This window comes from Budorcas taxicolor, chromosome 7 (assembly GCF_023091745.1).
Source record: "Budorcas taxicolor isolate Tak-1 chromosome 7, Takin1.1, whole genome shotgun sequence".
In the NCBI taxonomy this organism is placed as follows: Eukaryota; Metazoa; Chordata; class Mammalia; order Artiodactyla; family Bovidae; genus Budorcas; species Budorcas taxicolor.
In genome coordinates, this window is record NC_068916.1 from 10688393 (window position 1) to 10713573 (window position 25181).

At 39.4% G+C, this 25181-nt stretch overlaps 1 protein-coding gene across 1 annotated transcript; it reads left to right on the forward strand.

The window, feature by feature from the left end:
- Positions 1–23624: 23624 nt before the first annotated feature.
- Positions 23625–24623, forward strand: LOC128051545 (olfactory receptor 7A17-like). Its single transcript, XM_052644174.1, has one exon. The coding sequence runs from the start codon at positions 23655–23657 to the stop codon at positions 24621–24623; it is 969 nt and encodes a 322-aa protein (XP_052500134.1). The 5' UTR covers positions 23625–23654.
- The last annotated feature ends 558 nt before the right edge of the window (positions 24624–25181 follow it).

Here is a 25181-nt window from a genome sequence, read left to right on the forward strand (position 1 = left end):
AGTATCAAATGGTATCAAATGTTAATTTCTTTTTAAAATTTCACTATTCCTATATCCATATATAACACATTGCTTTCTTCCTTGTTTAAAGAGATGTCTGCCAGTTTTATGTGTGACTCAATCACATGGATTTTCCTTAACCCTGAACCATACAAAACCAGAAGTTTTAAACTCTCATGCCTTAAAGAGTAATTACATACAATAAACTGACATTTTTTAAAAAGTATTCTATTTGCTGAATTTCAAAAATTGCTGTACATACTACCTGGTTCATTTTTTTAATAGTTCAAAAATGTGCAAGTTTTAATTTCTTGGAGAAGTTATTGTTAATAATGTAATTGACCTGAGTCTCAGGTTTATTTACTTCAGAAGAAAAGTTGAGATGACAAATCCAGACTTCACATGGATGCTGTGAAGAATGAATGAAATGTATAGAAACACTTTGCTGAGTCCTTTCTTTTAGAAAAGATTTTAACTATGCAAAAAGATTTTAACTATGTTTTCTGTTAGAAACATCGTTGGTTTTTCCAACCTAGGTTCAAGGTTAGATGTATATGTATGTATATATGTGCCTGCATCTGTATACACCTTTCTCTGAAATAAATACACTCACACTTGTAGGCACATGCCTACAGTCTCACTTGTAATCCCATCCCAAGTTGAAAATAAACTTGAGAGGAAGTTAGAGGGATGGAAGTGAAAAGAACAGATGCTTGAAATAACAGAAAATAGAAAGAATTTAGAAATTTTGACAGAAAGCTTTTAAGCAGAATGTGTGCCCGTAATATTAATAATGATTTATGTTTCTCATCTTAAATCCTCAAAGAGCTCACAGTTAGAACCATATTTACTTTCAGGCAATGAGAAATTCTCTCTAGCAGCTAATGAGTCAGAATACCTCAAAAAGGACTCAATCGTCTCTTCTGTTTAAGGTAGGATTTCACCACAAAATACCTTTAGATAAGGGAAGCTCACCGATTGAATCGAAAGGTTTAAACTCAGCTCCAAGAACAATATCTGATTGGACACATATCTGTATTAGATTCCTATTGCCCCCACAAGAGACACAGGTTCCATCCCTGGTTTGGGAAGACTCCTTGGAGAAGGGCATGGCAACTTACTCCAGTATTCTTGCCTCGAGAATCATCATGGACAGAGGAACCTGGAGTGCTACAGTACTTGGGGTCACAAAGAGTCAGACACCACTGAAGCGACTTAACATGCATATATGCTCTTGTAACAAATTACCACACTAGTGGCTTAAAACAAATACCTGTCTTAAAGTTCTATAACAAATTACCATGCTAATGGCTTAAAACATATCTGTATCTTAAAACTCTTCAAAAGTCTGAAGTCTCACTGAGTTAAATTACGATGTCTTCAGGACTGAGATCCTCCTGAACACTCCAGAAGGCAATGCATTTCCTTTGCTGTTTTATTTTTAGTGGCCACCAGCATTCTTTGGTTCATGGTCTTTCCTCCATCTTCAAACCCAGGTGCAGAGCATTTAAAAATATCTACGTGTATACCTATGGCGAATTCACGTTGATGTAATGCCTAACCAATACAATATTGTAAAGTAATTAACCTCAATTAAAATAAATAAATTTATATTAAAAAATAAAAAGAATCTATCTGACTCTAATTCTTCCTTTCTCTTCCACATTTAGAGGATCACTGTGATTACATTATTCCAAGCTGAATATCCATGCTAATCTGATTATCAAGATCAATGATTATTCACTTTATTCCATTTGCTAATATAATCTCAGGCTTCTCTGGTGTCTCAGCTGGTAAAGAATCTGCCTGCAATGAAGGAGATCCTGGTTAATTCTTGGGTTGGGAAGATCCCCTGAAGAACGGATAGGCTACCCACTCGAGTGTCTTCCCTGCTACCTTGATAGGATATTCAAAAGGTCTTGAGAATGCGGTGTGGTTATCTTTTGAGTATCTTATTCTGCCTACTAAAGTGTCTTTTCTCAGATATATATCATTTGATGTCACTCAAAAGTTCTTTTTAAAAAGATTACTTTAACTGGAGGATAATTACCATATGGTATAGTTGATTTTTTTTTTTTTTTTTGCCATATATCAACATGAATTGCCTATAAGTATACATGTGTCCTCCCCATCCTGAACCCCCCTCCCAACCCCCTCCCTGCTCTATGCCTCTGGGTTGTCCCAGAGCCCTAGCTTTTGTTGCCATGCTTCATGAATTGATCTTGCACTGGTCAGTGCAAGATCTGTAAAACAGACCAGTCATCTGTTTCACCTATGGTAATGTACATATTCCAATGCTATTCTCTCAAACCATCCCACCCTTGACTTCTCCCACTAAAAAAAAAATCAAACAGAATTTACCACTGCTTACAAAGTGAGTGAGATGTTCAAAATTACATACATGGAAGATTCTTGATGAAGATCTAAAACTGTTTATATCTGAATCTAACAGAATCATTTTCTTGCTACCCAGAGAAGGACCTGCAGCGTCAAGAACATGTAGGACACAGTCAGAAATACAGAGTCCCTGGTACCTTGAATCAGACCTGCTGAATCATAATCTGCATTTGAATATAGTCCTTGGTACTTTTTAACAATAGTCAACTTAGGAAAGTGCTAGACTAGAATAAGTTTTATTCATTTTCACTGATTGTATTTGAGGCAGTATAATCATTTGTATTGGATACTGTCCTATGCGTTACATGTGTAAGATCCCTTTAGACACTGAAAAATATGACCAGCTGCAAAGTCATCTCTGATTGAGAATCACTGCCACAGAACTTGTGAGCTAACAGTGTTCTAATAATGAAGACTCCCAGTCAAGACTTTCTTGGTTTATACTTTAGAGCAGAACATTAACCCCCCCTGTGTCTCATGTCTGTAATGGAAAAGGAAGTACATAAGACTACATCACAGAATGAACTTGTAGAAAAATTAAAGTGGACAGTCCCTATAATGTGCTAAGTTTGGTTATGGTGTTTGTGTGGTGTTGTGCTTAGTTGCTCAGTCATGTCTGACTCTTTGTGACCCCATGGACTGTAGTCTTTCAGGCTCCTCTGTCCATGGTTATTCTCCAGGCAAGTGTATACTGGAGTGGGTTGCCATGCCCTCTTCCAAGGATCTTCAAAAGAGAGGGATCAAACCCAGGTCTCACATATTGAAGGCTGATTCTTTACTATCTGAGACACTACGTGTATAGAAATATCTAAATTTGCAGAATTTAATAACAGAAAAAATTTCTTGCTACCTAGACAAGGATATGCAGTGTTAAGAACATGTATGATCTTGTTAGAAATACAGAGTTGCTGGTACCTTGAATGAGACCTGTTGAATCATAGTTTTCACTTCAACTATAGTTCTTGGTAATATTTAAGAACAGTCAATTTTGAAAAATGCTGGACTAGAATAAATTTTATATATTTTCACTGATGGTATTTGAGGCAGTATAGTTATAAGTATTGGATACTGTCCTATGCATGACATGTGTAGGATCCCTTTAGACTCTGAAAAATATCACCTGCTGCAAAGTCATCTCTGATTGCAAATCACTGCCATAGAATTTATGAGCTAAAAGCATTCTGACAATCAAGATACCCAATCCAGACTCCATCCCTTTCATGGTCATACCTTGGAGCAAAACATTAAACCGCTCTGTTTCTCATTTCTATAATGCAGAATGAAGTCATAATATTCAATAAGACTATATCACAGCATGAACTTCCATAAAAATTAAAGCAGACAGTCCATATAATGTGCTGTTAGATTATGGTGTATAAAATATCTATATTTGTCTCATAATTAAAAACATAATGAAGTACTAAAGGACAGCTCTTAACTTCTGATATAAGCATAAAAATCCTAACTGAGTTGGCAATAATGTCAGGGAGACAAGGAGTGTAATGCCTAAGGATTTATATGAAAGGACAAAGTTGTTGCACTCATAAAATATTTTTTAGAACTATCAGGAATTATGTGATCACCACTAGTGAAAACTTAAAAGATCTGAGGGACTTAATTAAGTGAGAATTCTTAACCTTAGATTTTGAGGAAACTATAGCTCAGACTGGGATAAGATGCTGGGATGGTTTAGACCGCTGGACACAGGACAATTAACGAGAAGGAGTAATAAAAACAGAATTCTCCTGCCTTGTAAACTGGTCTCTTAGGAACAAAGAATGAACTGGAAAATTTTCCTTTCTGTCCAGACCCCTGGCCCCCAGGGAAATCAGGTACAGAGTATGGATGTTACAGCAGAAAGATGCCTAATGAGAAGACAGGTGAGCAATAAAATCTCTCTGCTGTGGTCCCCTCAGCCTGAGAAATCTTAGATGCTACAGGACATATTTCCTTTGAAAACCTGAGTCTGGCTGGGAAACCAGTCCTTTACTCCCTCCAGCTGTCTTGTGGGCACAGAGCTTCAGTCTCTATTATCAACCCTCCAGGAGGCATTTGAACTTCCACACAAAGACCTTTCTTTCAGTTCCCATCTAGGTGAGTCTGAGAGCCCAGTAGACACTGTGGGAGAGAAATACAATGCAAACCTTGAACATTTATCTGAGGTAACCTGTGATTGAGTCCAGCCTAACTCAGATACCAGAGATTAGTGTGGTAGTTTGCTACCCGGATTATTGTGTGTGCAGGCTCATTCAGTCATGTTTGACTCTTTGCAACCCCATGGACTGTAGCCTGCTAGGCTCCTCTGTCCATGGACTTTTTCAGGCAAGAATACTGGAGTGGGTTGTCATTTCCTCCTTCAGGGGATCTTCCCAAACCAGAGATTAAACCCTTGCATCTCCTGCATTGGGAGTGGATTCTTTATCACTAGCAACACTCAGGAAACCCTAATTCATAAATAAATGCATTTACTTAGGACTAAAATAGGAGCAAGGGCTTCGCAGATGGTGCTAGTGGTAAAGAGCCTGCTTGGCAAAGCAAGAGACATAAGATAGATGGATTTGATCCCTGGGTTAGGAAGATCCCCTGGAGGAGGGCATGGCAACCCACTTCAGGATTCTTGCCTGGAGAATCCCATGGACAGAGGAGTCTGGTGGGCTACAGTCCACAGGCTCACAAAGAGTCGGACACAACTGAGCAACTGAGCAGGCATGCAAAAGAGAAGCAAAGATTGACCTCAGTAAGGTAAGGCTCAGTGTTGCCAATTAAATGATAAAAATGGAAGTCCAAGTAGAAGAGAGAATGGGAGGCATAAAGTGTTTCCATAAAATTTAAACATAAGCCTAATGACAATATGAAGTAACAAGAGTGGAGAAATAAGTTATTAGATGTGGACAGATGTACAGTTAAGTAAGGATTTTTTTTTAAAGATGGGTCATATTTGACTGTTTCCATATTAAAGAGTAAGATCTGAACAAAGGGTTTCATGAAAATATATCCCTGCAAACATGTATGTGATGGCTGATTCATGTTGACGTAAGGCAGAAACCAATAGAATATTGTAATGTAATCATCCTTCAATTAAAAAAAATAAATGTACTGTCTCTGTAGGAGAAGGCAAGGGTAGGATGATTTGGGAGAATGGCATTGAAACATGTATAATATCATGTAAGAAATGAATCGCTAGTCTAGGTTCGATGCAGGATACAGGATGCTTGCGGCTGGTGTACTGGGATGACCCAGAGAGATGGTATAGGGAGGGAGTTGGGAGGGGGGTTTCAGGATCGGGAACATGTGTACACCTGTGGCGGATTCATGTTGATATATGAAAAACCAATACAGTATTGTAAAGTAAAATAAAGTAAAATTTAAAAAAATAATTTAAAAAATTATAGACAGATAGTACCTTCTCTTTGTTGTAATGTTCAGTCACTTAGTCTTGTCTGACTCTGTAACCCCATGGACTCTAGCCTGCCATCTCCTCTGTCCATGGGATTCTCCAGGCAAGAATACTGGAGTGGGTTCCCATTTCCTCCTCCAGGGGATCATTCCCATACAGGGATCAAATCCACATTTCCTGTGTCTCCTGCATTGCAGGCAGATTCTTCACCCACTGGGCAATCGGGAAAGACCTTTGCTGAAAAGTTTTATATGCATTCTCATATAGAAATAGTTGGAAATGACTGAACACACGCAAAGACACACACACATATATATATTTATCTCTGTGTTACACATTTACTCTGCTGATCAAAAACTGTCTGTGAGAACCCTTTGTATGCTGCAGTTGGAGTGTTTTTATTCCTGTCTTTGCTCATATTATTCAAAATGAATTGGAAGCTTTATTTTCTTTCCACGAAATGCTTGTCATTTAGTTATTATATAGATGTATTTGTGAGAATGTTTGGTAATTCATAAAATTTATGTGGTCAGTCGGTCATAAGGTGTTCTCTCCATTGCTTTTTACATTTTTTTATGGAAAGAATTGAGCCGTCACTGTAATATTCTTCACTTGACGATACTTGCTTTAAAAACATGCCAGTGATTGTTTTCCTGCATATTTTTTAGTGCTAATTAATCACTTATTATGGGCTTCCCAGGTGATGCTAGTGGTAAAGAACCCACCTACCAATGCAGGAGACGTAAGAGAAATAGCAGAATCCCTGGTCTGGAAGATCCTCTGGAGGAGGGCATGGCAACCCACTCCAGTATTCATGCCTGGAGAATCCCATGGGCAGAGGAGCTTGGTGGGCTGTGGTCCGCAGGGCTTCAGAGTTGGACATGACTGTAGCAACTTAACACATACACACACACACTCACACAACCACCTATTAACATATTTCTAACTTTTACTCTCTTCCTTATACTTCCTTTTAATCTTTTGTGGTTAAATGTATTTATAAAAGTTGTATTACCTTTGGACATCATGTAGAAATTATTATTTGAACCATTTGATTAAATGTCACCTTTGTCTTTCATGAACATTTTTGAATCCATCTATCTTTATTTAAAAAAAATAATTGAACTTGAATACTGCTTCCTCCTTGCATTGAAAATATCTTCTCTTACTTTATTTCCAATTCTTTGGCAATTTAACATTGAATTAGTGGCCAGTGTTGTTATCATTAAATTATTACTGTTCAGGTCTTTATGAAACTTAGTTATAGATATTCATTCAATCTTGGTACATTCAGTTATTTTAAAATCACTACCAGTTAACCTAGCTTTATTCTCAGTAACATTGTCCCACATATGCTTGGTTTCTTTTAAATTTTTCTTTCTCTATTCGGTACAAACACCTATTCATACACTTTTTTACAAATGTATGAATAGAATCCTATGCACATCACAGAGACTCTTGATTCAGTGCAGTCTTTTTTTTTTTCTTACCTTTTCCTTTACTGGTCAATATTTTTATGCCCCAGGGATTTTCTTCCAATCAACTAATATTCAATGCAATATGGGTTCATTATTTCAATAGCTGTTTAGTATTTCATAAGGGGCTGTGCTACTCACACTGCAGACTGTCTTTCCTAATCTTTCTCTTCAAGTTATTATATCATTCCTACAAAAATATTTGAGATTGTTAAATTTAAACTGTGTTTCTAGAGCAACTCTGTTTCCCTGGGAACACTGAACAATGCTTGTAGGAATATCTGTCTGTTACTCTTGGAACAGTGGGTGGAGGTCAGGGATGCTCTAGGCATCCTGCAAGGCACAGGGCAGACCCCACTACAGAGAACAACCTGTCTGAGAATGTCAACATTATTGAGATTGAGAAGGCTCCAGGTAGAGAACTTCTGTACTTTTAATATCTGTGCCATTGTTAGCATGGTTCTCCCAACAGTATAACATCTTAAATTTCTGTCTGCAAATACAGATAGTGCACCTTTGCTCCCTGTTTCAAAGTACCACTGTAAACTGTGTGACAACTCTGCAACTATTTCCCCAGATGGATGGTTGTGAAAAAGTGTTCTTTCCTTAACTGTTATTGAGACTGATAAAAAATTAATACTTTGAATGGTCATTTTGATATGTTGATTTTATTACTATATGCCCACATAATATAAACCCCTTATTCTACCACGACCAGCTTTTGAAATGATTTTTAAGAATTGTTGTTTCTCAGTTGACATTTTAGGGACTGTTTTGCCATAAAAAAGCTTTTTTATTTTACTTAGTTAAATACGTCATCTTATGCTGGATATCTTGCTTGAAGGCAGTTCAGCACACTTGTGGATTTTAGTATGTAGTTTTCTAGGTATTCACCGAAAAGGACTGGTTTTATATTGGATAGATAATCCCTCTGATTTATTCTATAGTCTAATCATACCAAATTGAAGTACAATCTTATAAGTATTTAACAAAATCTGTTATATGTTATGGATATTATATTCATGTTTACACATTTTCCAATTTAATCATTAGTCCAACTCGATATCAGTAAATCATTACTTTTTTAATATTGTTTAATTTAGTGTGTGAAAGTCTATTCAATTTTTTAAAAATACAATTGCTTTGGAAATAATTTATTCAATTAATTTTCCTGCAATTCCCTTTATTTTGTAAATTCACATATATTTATTTATTTATTTTTTAGTTTTCTGAATGTTGAATTTATTTATTTTTTTTAAATTTTTATTTTTACTTTATTTTACTTTGCAATACTGTATTGGTTTTGCCATACATTGTCATGAATCCACCACGGGTGTACATGCCTTCCCAAACATGAACCCCCCTCCCATCTCCCTCCCCACAACATCCCTCTGGGTCATCCCCTTGGACCAGCCCCAAGCATGCTGCATCCTGCATCAGACATAGACTGGAGATTCGATTCTTACATGATAGTATACATGTTTCAATGTCATTCTCCCAAATCATCCCACCCTCTCCCTCTCCCTCTGAGTCCAAAAGTCCCCTATACACATCTGTGTTCTTTGCTGTCTTGCATACAGGGTCATCATTGCTATCTTTCTAAATTCCATATATATGTGTTAGTATACTGTATTGGTGTTTTTCTTTCTGGCTTACTTCACTCTGTATAATCGGCTCTAGTTTCATCCATCTCATCAGAACTGATTCAAATGTATTCTTTTTAATGGCTGAGTAATACTCCATTGTGTATATGTACCACTGCTTTCTTATCTATTCATCTGCTGATGGACATCTAGGTTGTTTCCATGTCCTGGCTATTATAAACAGTGCTGCAATGAATATTGGGGTACGTGTGTCTCTTTCAGTTCTGGTTTCCTTGATGTGTATGCCCAGCAGTGGGATTGCTGGGTCATATGCCAGGTCTGTTTGCAATTTTTTAAGGAATCTCCACACTGTTTTCCATAGTGGTTGTACTAGTTTGCATTCCCACCAACAGTGTAGGAGGGTTCCCTTTTCTCCACACCCTCTCCAGCATTTATTGCTTGCAGATTTTTGGATTGCAGCCATTCTGACTGGTGTGAAGTGGTACCTCATTGTGGTATTGATTTGCATTTCTCTAATGATGAATGATGTTGAGCATCTTTTCATGTGTTTGTTAGCCATCCGTATGTCTTCTTTGGAGAAATGTCTATTTAGTTCTTTGGCCCATTTTTTGATTGGGTCGCTTATTTTTCTGGAATTGAGTTGCATAAGTTGCTTGTATATTTTTGAGATTAGTTGTTTGTCAGTTGTTTCATTTGCTATTATTTTCTCCCATTCCGAAGGCTGTCTTTTCACCTTGCTTATATTTTTCTTTGTTGTGCAGAAGCTTTTAATTTTAATTAGATCCCATTTGTTTATTTTTGCTTTTATTTCCAGAATTCTGGGAGGTGGATCATAGAGGATCCTGCTGTGATTTATGTCAGAAAGTGTTTTGCCTATGTTCTCCTCTAGGAGTTTTATAGTTTCTGGTCTTACATTTAGATCTTTAATCCATTTTGAGTTTATTTTCGTGTGCGGTGTTAGAAAGTGATCTAGTTTCATTCTTTTACAAGTGGTTGACCAGTTTTCCCAGCACCACTTGTTAAAGAGATTGTCTTTACTCCATTGTATATTCTTGCCTCCTTTGTCAAAGATAAGGTGTCCATATGTGTGTGGATTTATCTCTGGGCTTTCTATTTTGTTCCATTGATCTATATTTCTGTCTTTGTGCCAGCACCATACTGTCTTGATGACTGTGGTTTTGTAGTAGAGCCTGAAGTCAGGCAAGTTGATTCCTCCAGTTCCATTCTTCTTTCTCAAGATTGCTTTGGCTATTCGAGGTTTTTTGTATTTCCATACAAATCTTGAAATTAGTTGTTCTAGTTTTGTGAAAAGTATCGCTGATAGCTTGATAGGGATTGCATTGAATTTGTAAATTGCTTTGGGTAGTATACTCTTTTTCAATATATTGATTCTTCCAATCCATGAACATGGTACATTTCTCCATCTATTAGTGTCCTCTTTGATTTCTTTCATCAGTGTTTCATAGTTTTCTATATATAGGTCTTTAGTTTCTTTAGGTAGATATATTCCTAAGTATTTTTATTCTTTTCGTTGCAATGGTGAATGGAATTGTTTCCTTAATTTCTTTTTCTACTTTCTCATTATTAGTGCATAGGAATGCAAGGGATTTCTGTGTGTTGATTTTATATCCTGCAACTTTACTATATTCATTGATGAGCTCTAGTAATTTTCTGGTGGAGTCTTTATGGTTTTCTATGTAGGGGATCATGTCATCTGCAAACAGTGAGAGTTTTACTTCTTTTCCAATTTGGATTCCTTTCACTTCTTTTTCTGCTCTGATTGCTGTGGCCAAAACTTCCAGAACTATGTTGAATAGTAGTGGTGAAAGTAGGCACCCTTGTCTTGTTCCTGACTTTAGGGGAAATCCTTTCAATTTTTCACCATTGAGGATAATGTTTGCTGAGTGTTTGTCATATATAGCTTTTATTATGTTGAGGTACGTTCCTTCTATTCCTGCTTTCTGGTGAGTTTTTATCATAAATGGATGTTGAATTTTGTCAAAGGCCTTCTCTGCATCTATTGAGATAATCATATGGCTTTTATTTTTCAATTTGTTAATGTCATGAATTACATCGATTGATTTGCGGATATTGAAGAATCCTTGCGTCTCTGGGATAAAGCCAATTGGTCATGGTGTATGATCTTTTTAATGTGTTGTTGGATTCTGATCGCTAGAATTTTATTGAGGATTTTTGCTTCTATGTTCATCAGTGATATTGGCCTGTAGTTTTCTTTTTTTGTGTGGCATCTTTGTCAGGTTTTGGTATTAGGGTGATGGTGGCCTCATAGAATGAGTTTGGAAGTTTACCTTCCTCTGCAATTTTCTGGAAGAGTTTCAGTAGGATAGGTGTTAGCTCTTCTCAAAATTTTTGGTAGAATTCAGCTGTGAAGCCGTCTGGACCTGGGCTTTTGTTTGCTGGAAAATTTCTGATTACAGTTTCGATTTCCATGCCTGTGATGGGTCTGTTAAGATTTTCTATTTCTTCCTGGTTCAGTTTTGGAAAGTTGTACTTTTCTAAGAATTTGTCCATTTCTTCCACGTTGTCCATTTTATTGGCATATAATTGCTGATAGTCTCTTATGATCCTTTGTATTTCTGTGTTGTCTGTTGTGATCTCTCCATTTCATTTCTAATTTTATTGATTTGATTTTCTCCCTTTGTTTTTTGATGAGTTTGGCTAATGGTTTGTCAATTTTATTTATCCTTTCAAAAAACCCGCTTTTGGCTTTGTTGATTTTTGTTATGGTCTCTTTTGTTTCTTTTGCATTTATTTCTGCCCTAATTTTTAAGATTTCTTTCCTTCTACTAACTCTGGGGTCCTCCAATTCTTCCTTTTCTAGTTGCTTTAGGTGTAGAGTTAGGTTATTTATTTGACTTTTTTCTTGTTTCTTGAGGTATGCCTGTAGTGCTATGAACTTTCGTCTTAGCACTGCTTTTATAGTGTCCCACAGGTTTTGGGTTTTTGTGTTTTCATTTTCATTCATTTCTATGCATATTTTGATTTCTTTTTTTATTTCTTCTGAGATTTATTGGTTATTCAGAACTGTGTTGTTCAACCTCCATATGTTGGGATTTTTAATAGTTTTTCTTCTGTAATTGAGATCTAATCTTAATGCATTATGGTCAGAAAAGATGCTTGGAATGATTTCAATTTTTTTAAATTTATCAAGGTTAGATTTATGGCCCAGGATGTGATCTATCCTGGAGAAGTTTCCATGAGCACTTGAGAAAAAGGTGAAATTCATTGTTTTGGGGTGAAAAGTCCTATAGATATCAATTAGGTCTAACTGGTCTAATGTATCATTTAAAGTTTGCATTTCCAAATCAAAACCACAATGAGGTACCACTTCACACCAGTCAGAATGTCTGCAATCCAAAATTCTGCAACAATAAATGCTGGAGAGGGTGTGGAGAAAAGGGAACCCTCCTACACTGTTGGTGGGAATGCAAACTAGTACAGCCACTATGGAGAACAGTGTGGAGATTCCTTAAAAAATTGCAAATAGAACTACCTTATGACCCAACAATCCCACTGCTGGGCATACACACCGAGGAAACCAGAATTGAAAGAGACACGTGTACCCCAATGTTCATCGCAGCACTGTTTATAATAGCCAGGACATGGAAACAACCTAGATGTCCATCAGCAGATGAATGGATAAGAAAGCTGTGGTACATATACACAATGGAGTATTACTCAGCCGTTAAAAAGAATACATTTGAATCAGTTCTGATGAGATGGATGAAACTAGAGCCGATTATACAGAGTGAAGTAAGCCAGAAAGAAAAACACCAATGCAGTATACTAACACATATATATGGAATTTAGAAAGATGGCAATGACGACCCTGTATGAAAGACAGCAAAAAAGACACAGATGTGTATAACGGACTTTTGACCTCAGAGGGAGAGGGAGAGGGTGGGATGATTTGGGAGAATGGCATTGTAACATATATACTATCATGTAAGAATCAAACCGCCAGTCTATGTCCAACGCAGGATACAGCATGCTTGGTGCTGGTGCACAGTGATGACCCAGAGAGATGTTATGGGGAGGGAGGTGGGAGGGGGGGTTCATGTTTGGGAAGGCATGTACACCCGTGGTGGATTCATGTCAATGTATGGCAAAACCAATACAGTATTGTAAAATAAAATAAAGTAAAAAAATAAAAAATTAAAAAAATTAAAAAAAAAAAGTTTGCATTTCTTTGTTAATTTTCTGTTTAGTTGATCCGTCCATAGGTGTGAGTGGGGTATTAAAGTCTCCCGCTATTATTGTGTTATTGTTATTTCCCCTTTCATACTTGTTAGCATTTGTCTTACATATTGCGGTGCTCCTATGTTGGGTGCATATATATTTATAATTGTTATATCTTCTTCTTGGATTGATCCTTTGATCATTATGTAGTGGCCTTCTTTATCTCTTTTCACAGGCTTTGTTTTAAAGTCTATTTTATCGGATATGAGTATTGCCACTCCTGCTTTCTTTTGGTCTCTATTTGCATGGAATATCCTTTTCCAGCCCTTCACTTTCAGTTTGTATGCATCCCTTGTTTCGAGGTGGGTCTCTTGTAAGCAGCATATAGAGGGGTCTTGTTTTTGTATCCATTTGCCAATCTTTGTCTTTTGGTTGGGGCATTCAACCCATTTACATTTAAGGTAATTATTGATAAGTATGATCTCGTTACCATTTACTTTATTGCTTTGGGTTCGGGTTTATACACCCTTTTTGTGTTTCCTGTCTAGAGAATATCTTTTAGAATTTGTTGGAGAGCTGGTTTGGTGGTGCTGAATTCTCTCAGCTTTTGCTTGTCTGTAAAGCTTTTGATTTCTCCTTCATATTTGAATGAGATCCTTGCTGGGTACAGTAATCTGGGCTGTATGTTATTTTCTTTCATGACTTTAAGTATATCTTGCCATTCCCTTCTGGCCTGAAGAGTTTCTATTGAAAGATCAGCTGTTACCCTTATGAGAATCCCCTTGTGTGTTATTTGTTGTTTTTCCCTTGCTGCTTTTAATATTGGTTCTTTGTGTTTCATCTTTGTTAATTTGATTAATATGTGTCTTGGGGTGTTTCGCCTTGGGTTAATCCTATTTGGAACTCTCTGTGTTTCTTGGACTTGGGTGATTATTTCCTTCCCCATTTTAGGGAAGTTTTCAACTATTATCTCCTCAAGGATTTTCTCATTGTCTTTCTTTTTGTCTTCTTCTTCTGGGATTCCTATAATTCGAATGTTGGAGCATTTCATGTTGTCCTGAAGGTCTCTGAGACTGTCCTCATTTCTTTTAATTCATTTTTCTTTTTTCCTCTCTGATTTATTTATTTCTACCATTCTATCTTCTATTTCACTAATCCTATCTTCTGCCTCCGTTATTCTACTATTTGTTGCCTCCAGAGTGTTTCTGATCTCATTTATTGCATTATTCATTATATATTGACTCTTTTTTATTTCTTCTAGATCCTTGTTAAACCTTTCTTGCATCTTCTCAATCCTTGTCTCTAAGGCTATTTATCTGTGATTCCATTTTGATTTCAGGATTTTGGATCATTTTCACTATCAATATTCAGAATTCTTTCTCAGGTAGATTCCCTATCTCTTTCTCTTTTGTTTGGTTTGGCGGGCATTTCTCCTGTTCCTTTACCTGCTGAGTATTCCTCTATCTCTTCATCTTGGTTATATTGCTGCGTTTGGGTGGCCTTTTAATATTCTGGTAATTTGTGGAGTTCTCTTTATTATGGAGCTTCCTCACTGTGGGTGGGGTTGTATCAGTGGCTTGTCAAGGTTTCCTGGTTAGGGAGGCTTGTGTTGGAGTTCTGGTGGGTGGAGCTGGGTTTCTTCTCTCTGGAGTGCAGTGGAGTGACCAGTAATGGGTTATGAGACGTCAAAGGTTTTGGAGTAGCTTTGAGCTGCCTGTATATTGAAGCTCAGGAGTGTGTTCCTGAGTTGCTGGAGAATTTGCATGGTATGTCTTGCTCTGGAACTTGTTGGCCCTTGGGTGGAGCTTGGTTTCAGTGTAGGTATGGAGGCATTTGATGAGCTCCTATCGATTAATGTTCCCTGGATTCAGGAGTTCTCTGATGTTCTCAGGCTTTGAACTTAAGCCTCCTGCTTCTGGTTTTCAGTTTTATTTTTGCAGTAGCCTCTAGATTTCTCCGTCTATACAGCACCGATGATAAAACATCTAGGTTAAAGATGAAAAGTTTCTCCGCATTAAGGGACACCCAGAGAGGTTCACTGAGTTACATGGAGAAGAGAAGAGGGAGGGGGTAGTTAGAGGTGACTGGAATGAGATGCAGTGAGATCAAAAGAGGAGAGAGCAAGCTAGCCAGTAGTCACTTCCTTATGTGTGCTCCATAGTCTGGATGGCTCAGAGGAATTTACGGAGTTATACAGGGAAGAAGAGAGGGAGGAAGTAGATAGAGGTGGCCAGGAGCATAAGAGAGAGGAATGAAAAGGAGAGAGACAAATCCTGCCAGTAACCAGTTCCTTAGGTGTTCTCCACCGTCTGGAACACACAGAGATTCACAGAGTTGGATAGAGAAGAGATGGGGGAAGAAAGAGACAGAGGCCACCTGGTGGAGAAAAAGGAGAGTCCAAAGGAGGAGAGAGTGGTCAAGCCAGTAAACTCGCTCTCAGGTAAAATTGGGTAGTGAAGTTTGGGTTTTTAAATGTACAAAATTGACCACAAAAACCAAAAAGCAAAGATTAAAAATCTAGAGTAGAGGTTGGATTTTCAAAAATACAATATTAAAGAAAAGAAGCAGAAGGAAAAAAGAAAAAAAAAAAGCCACAATAATTGTTTAAAAACTCCAACCACAACCACATAAAGACTATATATGGTGTTTGCCTTAAAAAAAATAGAGTCTTTTTTTTTTGAAAAGTAATAGTAGGTTATATAAATAAAAATTAGAGGAGAAATAGAAGACTTAACAATTTAAAAAAATGTTAGGCAAAAAAGAAAAAAAAGAGGGGGAAAAAAAAAAAGGAACGATTGTAAAAATAGTAAAGATGTATCTGGCCCTTCTCTGATGTTGTGGGCAGTGTGGGGTCACTTCCAAGGCGGTTCCCTCTGTTTAACTTCTTCTGTTTGCTGGTTTTCTAGGCTCACTAGTTCAGTCACGCTGTGGGGAGGGGGGGATGCTGCAAACAAATAGCAGTGTCGTGTGCACACAGTGTCTCAGCCCGGCTGGACCTGTCCCTTCTCGTGGCACACAAACTGCTCTGGTTCTACGATGCTCAGCTGGGAACCGTCTGAGGCCGGCCCTAGGCTGTGTGCACCTCCCCGGTCTAAGCTGCTCAGGTTCGGTGCTCAGGTAGCCCTCAGAGGCTCAGATTCAGCTGGGACTGCATTTTGTGCCCTTCCCAGGTCCGAGTAGCTCAGGAGTTTGGCGAGCGCGGTCGCTGCAACTTGTCGCCTTTTCTGTCTCTGCTGCTCAGTTGTCTGGGTGTACCACTGGCACCCCTTGTGAGGCAGATGGTGACTGTCCAGCACCCCCAGAAGTCTTAGCAAAGAAGCCTGCTTGCAGTTTGGTAGGTAGAATCTCTCCGGGGCTGCAATTGCCCCTTTCCAGCTCTTACGGCTCTGGCTGCCTGTCCCCGGCGGGGGATGGTCGGCAGCCGGCTATTTCCGTTCTGTCCTTTGTTCTGTGCTCGGTCCTGGTGGTGTCTTATGTTCGAGCTTTTCGCGTGGTAGCTATCCCACAGTCTGGTTTGCTGGCCCAAGTTAGATCGTTCTGGTTACACGCCGGGTGTTCCTGCCCGATTCTTACAAAGCACGGCAGCCCATGCCTCCCGCGCTTCCCTGCCCTGCCCCCACTTGCTAGTGGCGGATGCAGGCGTCTCTGCTGCTTTTCCGCTGGGGGAGTTACTGTTGGGCTTGTAATCTGTTGGTTTTAATTATTTATTTATTTTTCCTTCCTGTTATGTTGCCCTCTGTGTTTCCAAGGCTCGCCACAGACTCAGCAGGGAGAGTGTTTCCTGGTGTTTGGAAACCTCTCTTTTTAAAATTCCCTTCCTGGGACAGGCTTCCCTTCCCAGGATGGAGTTCCCTCCCTACCTCCTTTGTCTCTTTTCATCTTTTATATTTTTTCCTACCTGTTTTCGAAGACAATGTTCTGCTTTTCTGGTTGCCTGATGTCCTCTGCCAGCATACAGAAGTTGTTTTGTGGAGTTTGCTCAGCGTTGAAATGTTCTTTTGAGGAATTTGTGAGGGAGAAAGTGGTCTTCCCATCCTATTCCTCCGCCAGCTTAGGACCGCCCCTCCACATATATTTTAACCCATTTCTGTTTGCCTGTGTGCGTGCTAAGCGGCTTCCATTGTATATCTTTGTGACCGTATGCACTGTAGCCCCAGGCTCCTCTGTCCTTGGGGTTCTCCAGGCAAGAATACTGGATTGGCTTGCATTCCCTCCTCCAGGGGACCTTCCTGACCCAGGAATTGAACCTGTCTCTCTTGCCTCCTGAATTGGCAGGCAGGGTCTTTACCACTAGCGCCACCTGGAAAGCCCCTGTTTCTATATAAGTGCACATATATTCACATATCTTTCTGAAAGTACAATAGTGACCATAGCAGTTGAAGTCTCTGATGATTAGGATTTTGCTTTGTCATGGTGAAGTAATAGTACAATGAACATCTATTATAATATAACATCTTCAGGCATGAATCGTATGAAAAAATTTATTCAGGACAAAAGGATGGATTGACATAGTGTCTGCATAATTTACAAAGCATAGTTTGGAAAGCCTTTTGCATGTTGAACAAAGACCAGAATAGCATTGGGGTATGCTCATCAGATTTATTTTAAATATATGATAGTGCTTAAACTCCAAGAATAACAAATACATGATGCTGCATAAGGAAATGGGAAAGAGCTTGCCTCATTCCCTCTAGAACAGTAAAAATTTGGTCAAAGAAATGGAAAAGATTTGAGGAAAATGTCTTCTATTGCTTTATATAAAATACATTTAGCTTTTATTGTTTTCCTTTGGATATTCATTTTTGTTGGTTTATTTACTTTGCCCATTTTTCTTTTGGGGTAGTCAAATATTTCAGGTTTCTTTCATGATAAAAGTATAACTGTTTCAGTCAAAGAAAACGTGTATTTTCCTTTTTGAAAATTATTTTTCCTGGGCGTCAAATATAGATAACTGGGATTGGAATGTGAAACAAAAGAAGCTTTAATTCATCACATAGTCTCAGGGACCATTCCGTACAGTTCAGTTAAGTCGCTCAGTCGTGTGCAACTCTTTGCCACCCCATGAATCGCAGCACGCCAGGCCTCCCTGTCCATCACCAACTGCCAGAGTTCACTCAAACTCACGTCCATCGAGTCGGTGATGCCATCCAGCCATCTCATCCTCTGTCGTCCCCTTCTCCTCCTGCCCCCAATCCCTCCCAGCATCAGAGTCTTTTCCAATGAGTCAACTCTTCACATGAGGTGGCCAAAATACTGGACCATTAGAGCTTATTAAATCTTTTACCCTCGAATGTCTGTTTCATTTCCCTCTCTTCTCTGTCTCCCCTGCCTCTCTTTCACACACACACATACTTTTTATATTTCTTCAAATATAAGGCTGAAAGTGATCATAAAAACGAACCCCAATTTTATTGGTCCCTGGGCAGGCTATGAACTGGAATTTCTGGGTACCATTTATACATTCTGTAGGAGAAAGATGATCTGATGTGATCAGCTTGAGTTATAATGGCATATGGTGTGAGCAGGGTGGTTCTGGGTGAGAAATGTGTAGTAGGAACATAGCCCAGGAGAACATGGTGTGACCATGTGTGTGTATGTCCATGAGTGTGTGCTTGTGCCTTGAGAGCAGTTCTTAAAGCAGAGGCACTTGGACACATCTATTAAGGTGCCTTATCACAGAGCCCAGACCTCAGTCAGCAGAAGGTACTAAGGATGGGAGACGTTTTAATTCACAGGGTGTTTTTGCAACTAAATTCATAAAGTGCAAGGAACAAGCATTTTCCTTAGGTCCTTTGTAGTGGCCCCTCACCAGGCACATATTTCTCTTGATATCATACTAGATCCTTCTCTTCCTTTCTTAAGTTGTCTGTTCAATTATCACCTTGATTGCTGACCTTACCTGAACACTCAATACATGAAAATACCTCTTACTGCTGCTGCTGCTAAGTCACTTCAGTTGTGTCCAACTCTGTGCAACCCCATAGATGGGAGCCCACCAGGCTCTCCCGTCCCTGGAAATCTCCAGGCAAGAACACTGGAGTGGGTTGCCATTTCCTTCTCTAATGTATGAAAGTGAAAAGTGAAAGTGAAGTCCCTCAGTCATGTCCGACCCTCAGTGAGCCCATGGACTGCAGCCTTCCAGGCTCCTCCATCCATGGGATTTTCCAGGCAAGAGTACTGGAGTGGGGTGCCATTGCCTTCTCCGTACCTCCTACTACTCTCTTTCATATCTAGTTTTGTTTTCTTCATAGCAACTCTTATTAATTGACATATTATAGTATATTTGCACATCATCTTTCAACATCACTGGATTGTGAAAACTTCTGTTTTTCAGCACCATATATATGTTACCTGTATTTGTTTGGAGGGACTTGCCAGGTGGCTCAGTGGTAGAGAACCTATCTGGCAATGCAGGAGAGGGGGGTTCAATCCCTGGGTTGAGAAGATCACCTGGAGAAGGAAATGGCAACCCATTCCAGTATTGTTGCCTGGGAAATCCCATGAACAGAGGAGCCTGGCAAGCTACATAGAGTTCAGGGGTCTCAAAAGTGCCAGATCCAGCTTAACGACTAAACAATATGTGTTTTGAACATGGTTGACACTTAATATATATTTTTCAAATGTATGAAAATATTTCTGATTCTGTTCAGTTGCTCAGTCTTGTCTGACTCTTTGCGACCCATGAAATGCAGCACGCCAGGCCTCTATGTCCATCACCAACTCCCGGAGTTCACTCAAACTCATGTCCATTGAGTCAGTGATGTCATCCAGCCATCTCATTCTCTGTCGTCCCCTTCTCCTCCTGCCCCCAATCCCTCCCAGCATCAGAGTCTTTTCCAGTGAGTCAACTCTTCGCATGAGGTGGCCAAAGTACTGGAGTTTCAGCTTTAGCATCAGTCCTTCTAATGAACACCTAAGACTGATCTCCTTTAGAATGGACTGGTTGGATCTCCTTGCAGTCCAAGGGACTCTCAAGAGTCTTCTCCAACACCACAGTTCAAAAGTATCAATTCTTCGGTGCTCAGCTTTCTTCACAGTCCAACTCTCACATCCATACATGACCACAGGAAAAACCATAGCCTTGACTAGATAGACCTTTCTTGGCAAAGTAATATCTCTGCTTTTGAATATGCTGTCTAGGTTGGTCATAACTTTTCTTCCGAGGAGTAAGCATCCTTTAATTTCATGGCTGCAATCACCATCTGCAGTGATTCTGAGCCCAAAAAAATAAAGTCTGACACTGTTTCCACTGTTTTCCCGTCTATTTCCCATGAAGTGATGGGACCAGATGCCTTGATCTTTGTTTTCTGAATGTTCAACTTTAAGCCAACCTTTTCACTCTGCACTTTCACTTTCATCTAGAGGCTTTTTAGTTCCTCTTCACTTTCTGCCATAAGGGTGGTGTCATCTGCATATCTGAGGTTATTGATATTTCTCCCAGCAATCTTGATTGCCGCTTAAGTTTCTTCCAGTCCAGCGTTTCTCATGATGTACTCTGCATAGAAGGTAAATAAGCAGGGTGACAATATACAGCCTTGACGTACTCCTTTTCCTATTTGGAACCAGTCTGTTGTTCCATGTCTAGTTCTAACTGATGCTTCCTGACCTGCATATAGGTTTCTCAAGAGGCAGGTCAGGTGGTCTGGTATTCCCATCTCTTTCAGAATTTTCCACAATTTATTGTGATCCACACAGTCAAAGGCTTTGGCATAGTCTATAAAGCAGAAATAGATATTTTTCTGGAACTATCTTTTTCGATGATTCAGCAGATTGAGATGGCTGGATGGCATCATCACTCGATTGACGTGAGTTTAAGTGAACTCTGGAAGTTGGTGATGGAGGGGGAGGCCTAGAATGCTGCAGTTCATGGGGTCGCAAAGAGTCGGACACAACAGAGTGACTGAACTGAACTGAACTGAGCAGAGGTTGGCAATTTGATCTCTGGTTCCTCTGCCTGTCTAAAACCAGCTTGAACATCTGGAAGTTCATGGTTCACATATTGCTAAGCCTGGCTTGGAGAATTTTGAGCATTACTTTACTGGCATGTGAAATGAGTGCAGTGTCCAGTAGTTTAAGCATTCTTTGGCATTGCCTTTCTTTGGGATTGCAAAGAACACTAACCTTTTCTAGTCCTGTGGTCACTGCTGAGTTTTCCAAAATTTGCTGGCATATTGAGTGCAGCACTTTCACAGCACCATCTTTCAGGATTTGAAATAGCTCAACTGGAATTCCATCACCTCCACTAGCTTTGTTCATAGTGATGCTTTCTAAGGCCCACTTGACATCACATTCCAGAATATCTGGCTCTAGGTGAATGATCATACCATCATGATTATCTAGGTCATGAAGATCTTTTTTGTAGAGTTCTTCTGTTCTATTCTTGCCGCCTCTTCTTAATATCTTCTGCTTCTATTAGGTCCATACCATTTCTGTCCTTTATTGAGTCCATCTTTGCATGAAATGTTCCCTTGGTATCTCTATTTTTTTTGAAGAGATCTCTAGTCTTTCCCATTCTGTTCTTTTCCTCTGTTTCTTTGCATTGATCGCCGAGGAAGGCTTTCTTATCTCTCCTTGCTATTCTTTGGAACTGCATTCAGATCTTTCCTTTTCTCCTTTGCGTTTCACCTCTTTTCTTTTCAGAGTTCTTTGTAAGGCCTACTCATAGAGCCCTTTTGCTTTTTTGCATTTCTTTTCCATGGAGATGGTCCTGATCCCTGTCTCCTCTAAAATGTCATGAGCCTTCATCCATAGTTCTTCAGGCACTCTATCTATCAGATCTAGTCCGTATCTATCAGATCTATTTCTCACTTCCACTGTATAATCATAAGGGATTTGATTTAGGTCATACCTGTATGGTCTAGTGGTTTTCCCTACTTTCTTCAATTTAAGTCTGGATTTGGCAATAAGGAGTTCATGATCTGAGCCACATTCAGCTCCCAGTCTTGTTTTTGCTGACTGTATAGAACTTCTCCATCTTTGGCTGCAAAGAATATAATCAATCTGATTTTGGTATTGACTATCTGGTGATGTCCATGTGTAGAGTCTTCTCTTGTGTTCTTGGAAGAGGGTGGTTGCTATGACCAGTGTATTCTGTTGGCAAAACTCTATTAGCCTTTGCCCTGCTTCATTCTGTACTCCAAGGCCAAATTTTCCTGTTACTCCAGGTGTTTCTTGACTTCGAACTTTTGCATTCCCTATAATGAAAAGGACATCTTTTGAGGATATTAGTTCTAAAAGGTCTTGTAGGTCTTCATAGAACTGTTCAACTTCAGCTTCTTCAGCGTTCCTGGTTGGGGCATAGACTTGAAGTACTGTGATAGTGAATGATTTGCCCTGGAAATGAAAAGAGATCATTCTGTCGTTTTTGAGATTGCATCCAAGTCCTGCATTTCAGACTCTTTTGTTGACCATGATGGCTACTCTATTACTTCTCTGGGATTCCTGCCCACGGTAGTAGATATAATGTTTATCTGAGTTAAACTCACCCATTTTACTCCATTTGAGTTCGCTGATTCCTAGAATGTTAACGTTCACTCTTGCCATCTCCTGTTTGACCACTTCTAATTTGCCTTGATTCATGGACCTAACATTCCAGGTTCCTATGCAATATTGCTCCTTACAGCATCGGACCTTGCTTCTATCACCAGTCACATCCACAGCTGGGTATTGTTTTTGCTTTGGCTCCATCCCTTCATTCTTTCTGGAGTTATTTCTCCACTGATCTCCAGCAGCATATTGGATACCTACTGACCTGGGGAGTTCCTCTTTCAGTATCCTATCATTTTGCCTTTTCATACTGTTCATGGGGTTCTCGAGGCAAGAATATTTCAGTGGTTTGCCATTCCCTTCTTCAGTGGACCACATTTTGTCAGACCTCTCTATCATGACCCACCTATCTTGGGTAGCCCCACATTGTATGGCTTAGTTTCATTGAGTTAGACAAGGCTGTGGTCCATGTGATTAGATTGACTAGTTTTCTGTGATTATGGTTTCAGTGTGTCTGCCCCCTGATGCCCTCTTGCAACACCTACCTTCTTCGTTGGGTTTCTCTTAACTTGGACTTGGAGTATCTCTTCATGGCGGCTGCAGCAAGGGCAGATGCTGCTCCACACCTTGGACAAGGGGTATCTCCTCACCGCCACCCCTCCTGACCTTGAATGTGGAGTAGCTCCTCTCGGCCCTCCTGTGCCCACACAGCCACCGCTTTTTTATTTTTATTTTTGGTGGGGTGACTTGTGGGGCAGCAAAAGTACTGGAGTGGGTTGCCATTCCCTTCTCCAGGAGATCTCCCTGACCCAGGGGTTGAACCCCAGTCTCCCACATCGTAGGCAGACGCTTTACCCTCTGAACCACCAGGGAAGTTACATTTCTCATTACAACTGTAGAATGCGTGATTCCTTTGAGAATATGCTGAGAATGGCCAAAAATGCCAAGGTAGAGATGAAATAGAACTTTTCTAAACACAAGATATTAAAATTAATTTATTGAGAGAAAAATAGAAATTGCACTACATGAGTTATGCCAATTTGTGTGAAAATTATTCATGTTATTTTCATTTTTCCTGGTAGTCACCTCCACCACATGGAACCAGGTAACAATACACAATTTTCTGAATTTTTTCTTCTGGGATTCTCAGAGGATCCAGAATTGCAGCCCCTCATCTTTGGACTTTTCTTCTCCATGTACCTGATCGGTGTGTTTGGAAACCTGCTCATCATTCTGGCCACCATCTCTGACTCCCACCTTCACATCCCCATGTACTTCTTCCTCTCTAACTTGTCCTTTGTAGACATCTGCTTCACCTCCACCACCATCCCAAAGATGCTGCAGAATATTGAGAACCAGAGCAAAGTAATAACCTATGAAGGCTGCATCATCCAGGTGTATTTTTACATATTCTTTGCAGGATTAGATGACTTCCTCCTGACAGTGATGGCCTACGACCGCTTTGTGGCCATCTGCAACCCTCTGCACTACACAGTTATCATGAACCCTCGGCTCTGTGGACTGCTGGTATTGGCGTCCTGGATAATGAGTGCTATGTATTCCTTGTTACAAAGTTTGATGGTTTTGCAGCTGACCTTCTGTACAGAGGTGGAAATTCCCCACTTTTTTTGTGAACTCAGTCAGATGGTCCAACTTGCCTGTTCTAAAACCTTTCTTAATGACATGGTGATGTATGTGGCATCAGTGCTACTAGCTGGTGGGCCGTTTGCTGGTATCCTTTACTCTTACTCTAAGATAGTCTCTGCCATACGAAGAATTTCGTCAACTCGGGGAAAGCTTAAAGCATTTTCTACTTGTGCATCTCATCTCTCAGTTGTCTTCTTATTTTATTGTACGAGCCTGGGAGTGTACCTTAGCTCTGCTGCTACCCACAGCTCACATTCAAGTGCAACAGCCTCCGTGATGTACACTGTGGTTACACCGATGCTGAACCCCTTCATCTATAGTCTGAGGAACAAAGACATAAAGAGGGCTGTGAAGAGAGTCTATGGAATAATAGCTATAGAAAGGCCAATTGTCCTGGGGCAGATGAAGTGCCCTTGACTGCATTGCTCAAGCCTGAGAATCAGAAATTGTGACACTTTCCTCAGTGTGGGATAATATTTGCCCCTTCTACTTATTTCCTTGGATATCCATTTTTATAAAAATTCAACTTTTCTTTACAATCTCAATTACTCACTTTATTAAAATTTCTTTTCATACTATCATTTAGGTGTTTTTTGTTTGTTTGTTTTAGTAGTGATTTTTTTCTACTTGAAAATTTTCCAAACTTTAGATATGAGATATTTGGACATTCCTATTTTTTGTGGAGTGACATGAGGAATAATACTTTCTTAAATGACAAATGTCATCCCGAGTAATTTCTGCCTTGCTTTCAGGGAAAAAAACATTTTATGAGATATATTACTCATATGAAAAAGTGTACAAATGAAATCCAGGGCAATTTATATAATTTTATAAAAGGATTGACTGAATCAGAGGGTGTGGAGCTATGGATAAGGAGGGTTGATTGCAATGTTACAGGCAGATTTTCAATTGCACCAAGTGCCATTGCTTCCAAACTCTGCATTACTCAAAGGTCAAATTTTTCTTTATGTATGC

Coding starts and splice junctions, on each gene's coding strand:
- LOC128051545 (XM_052644174.1), top strand. CDS start 23,655: ATGGAACCAGGTAACAATACACAATTTTCTGAATTTTTTCTTCTGGGA.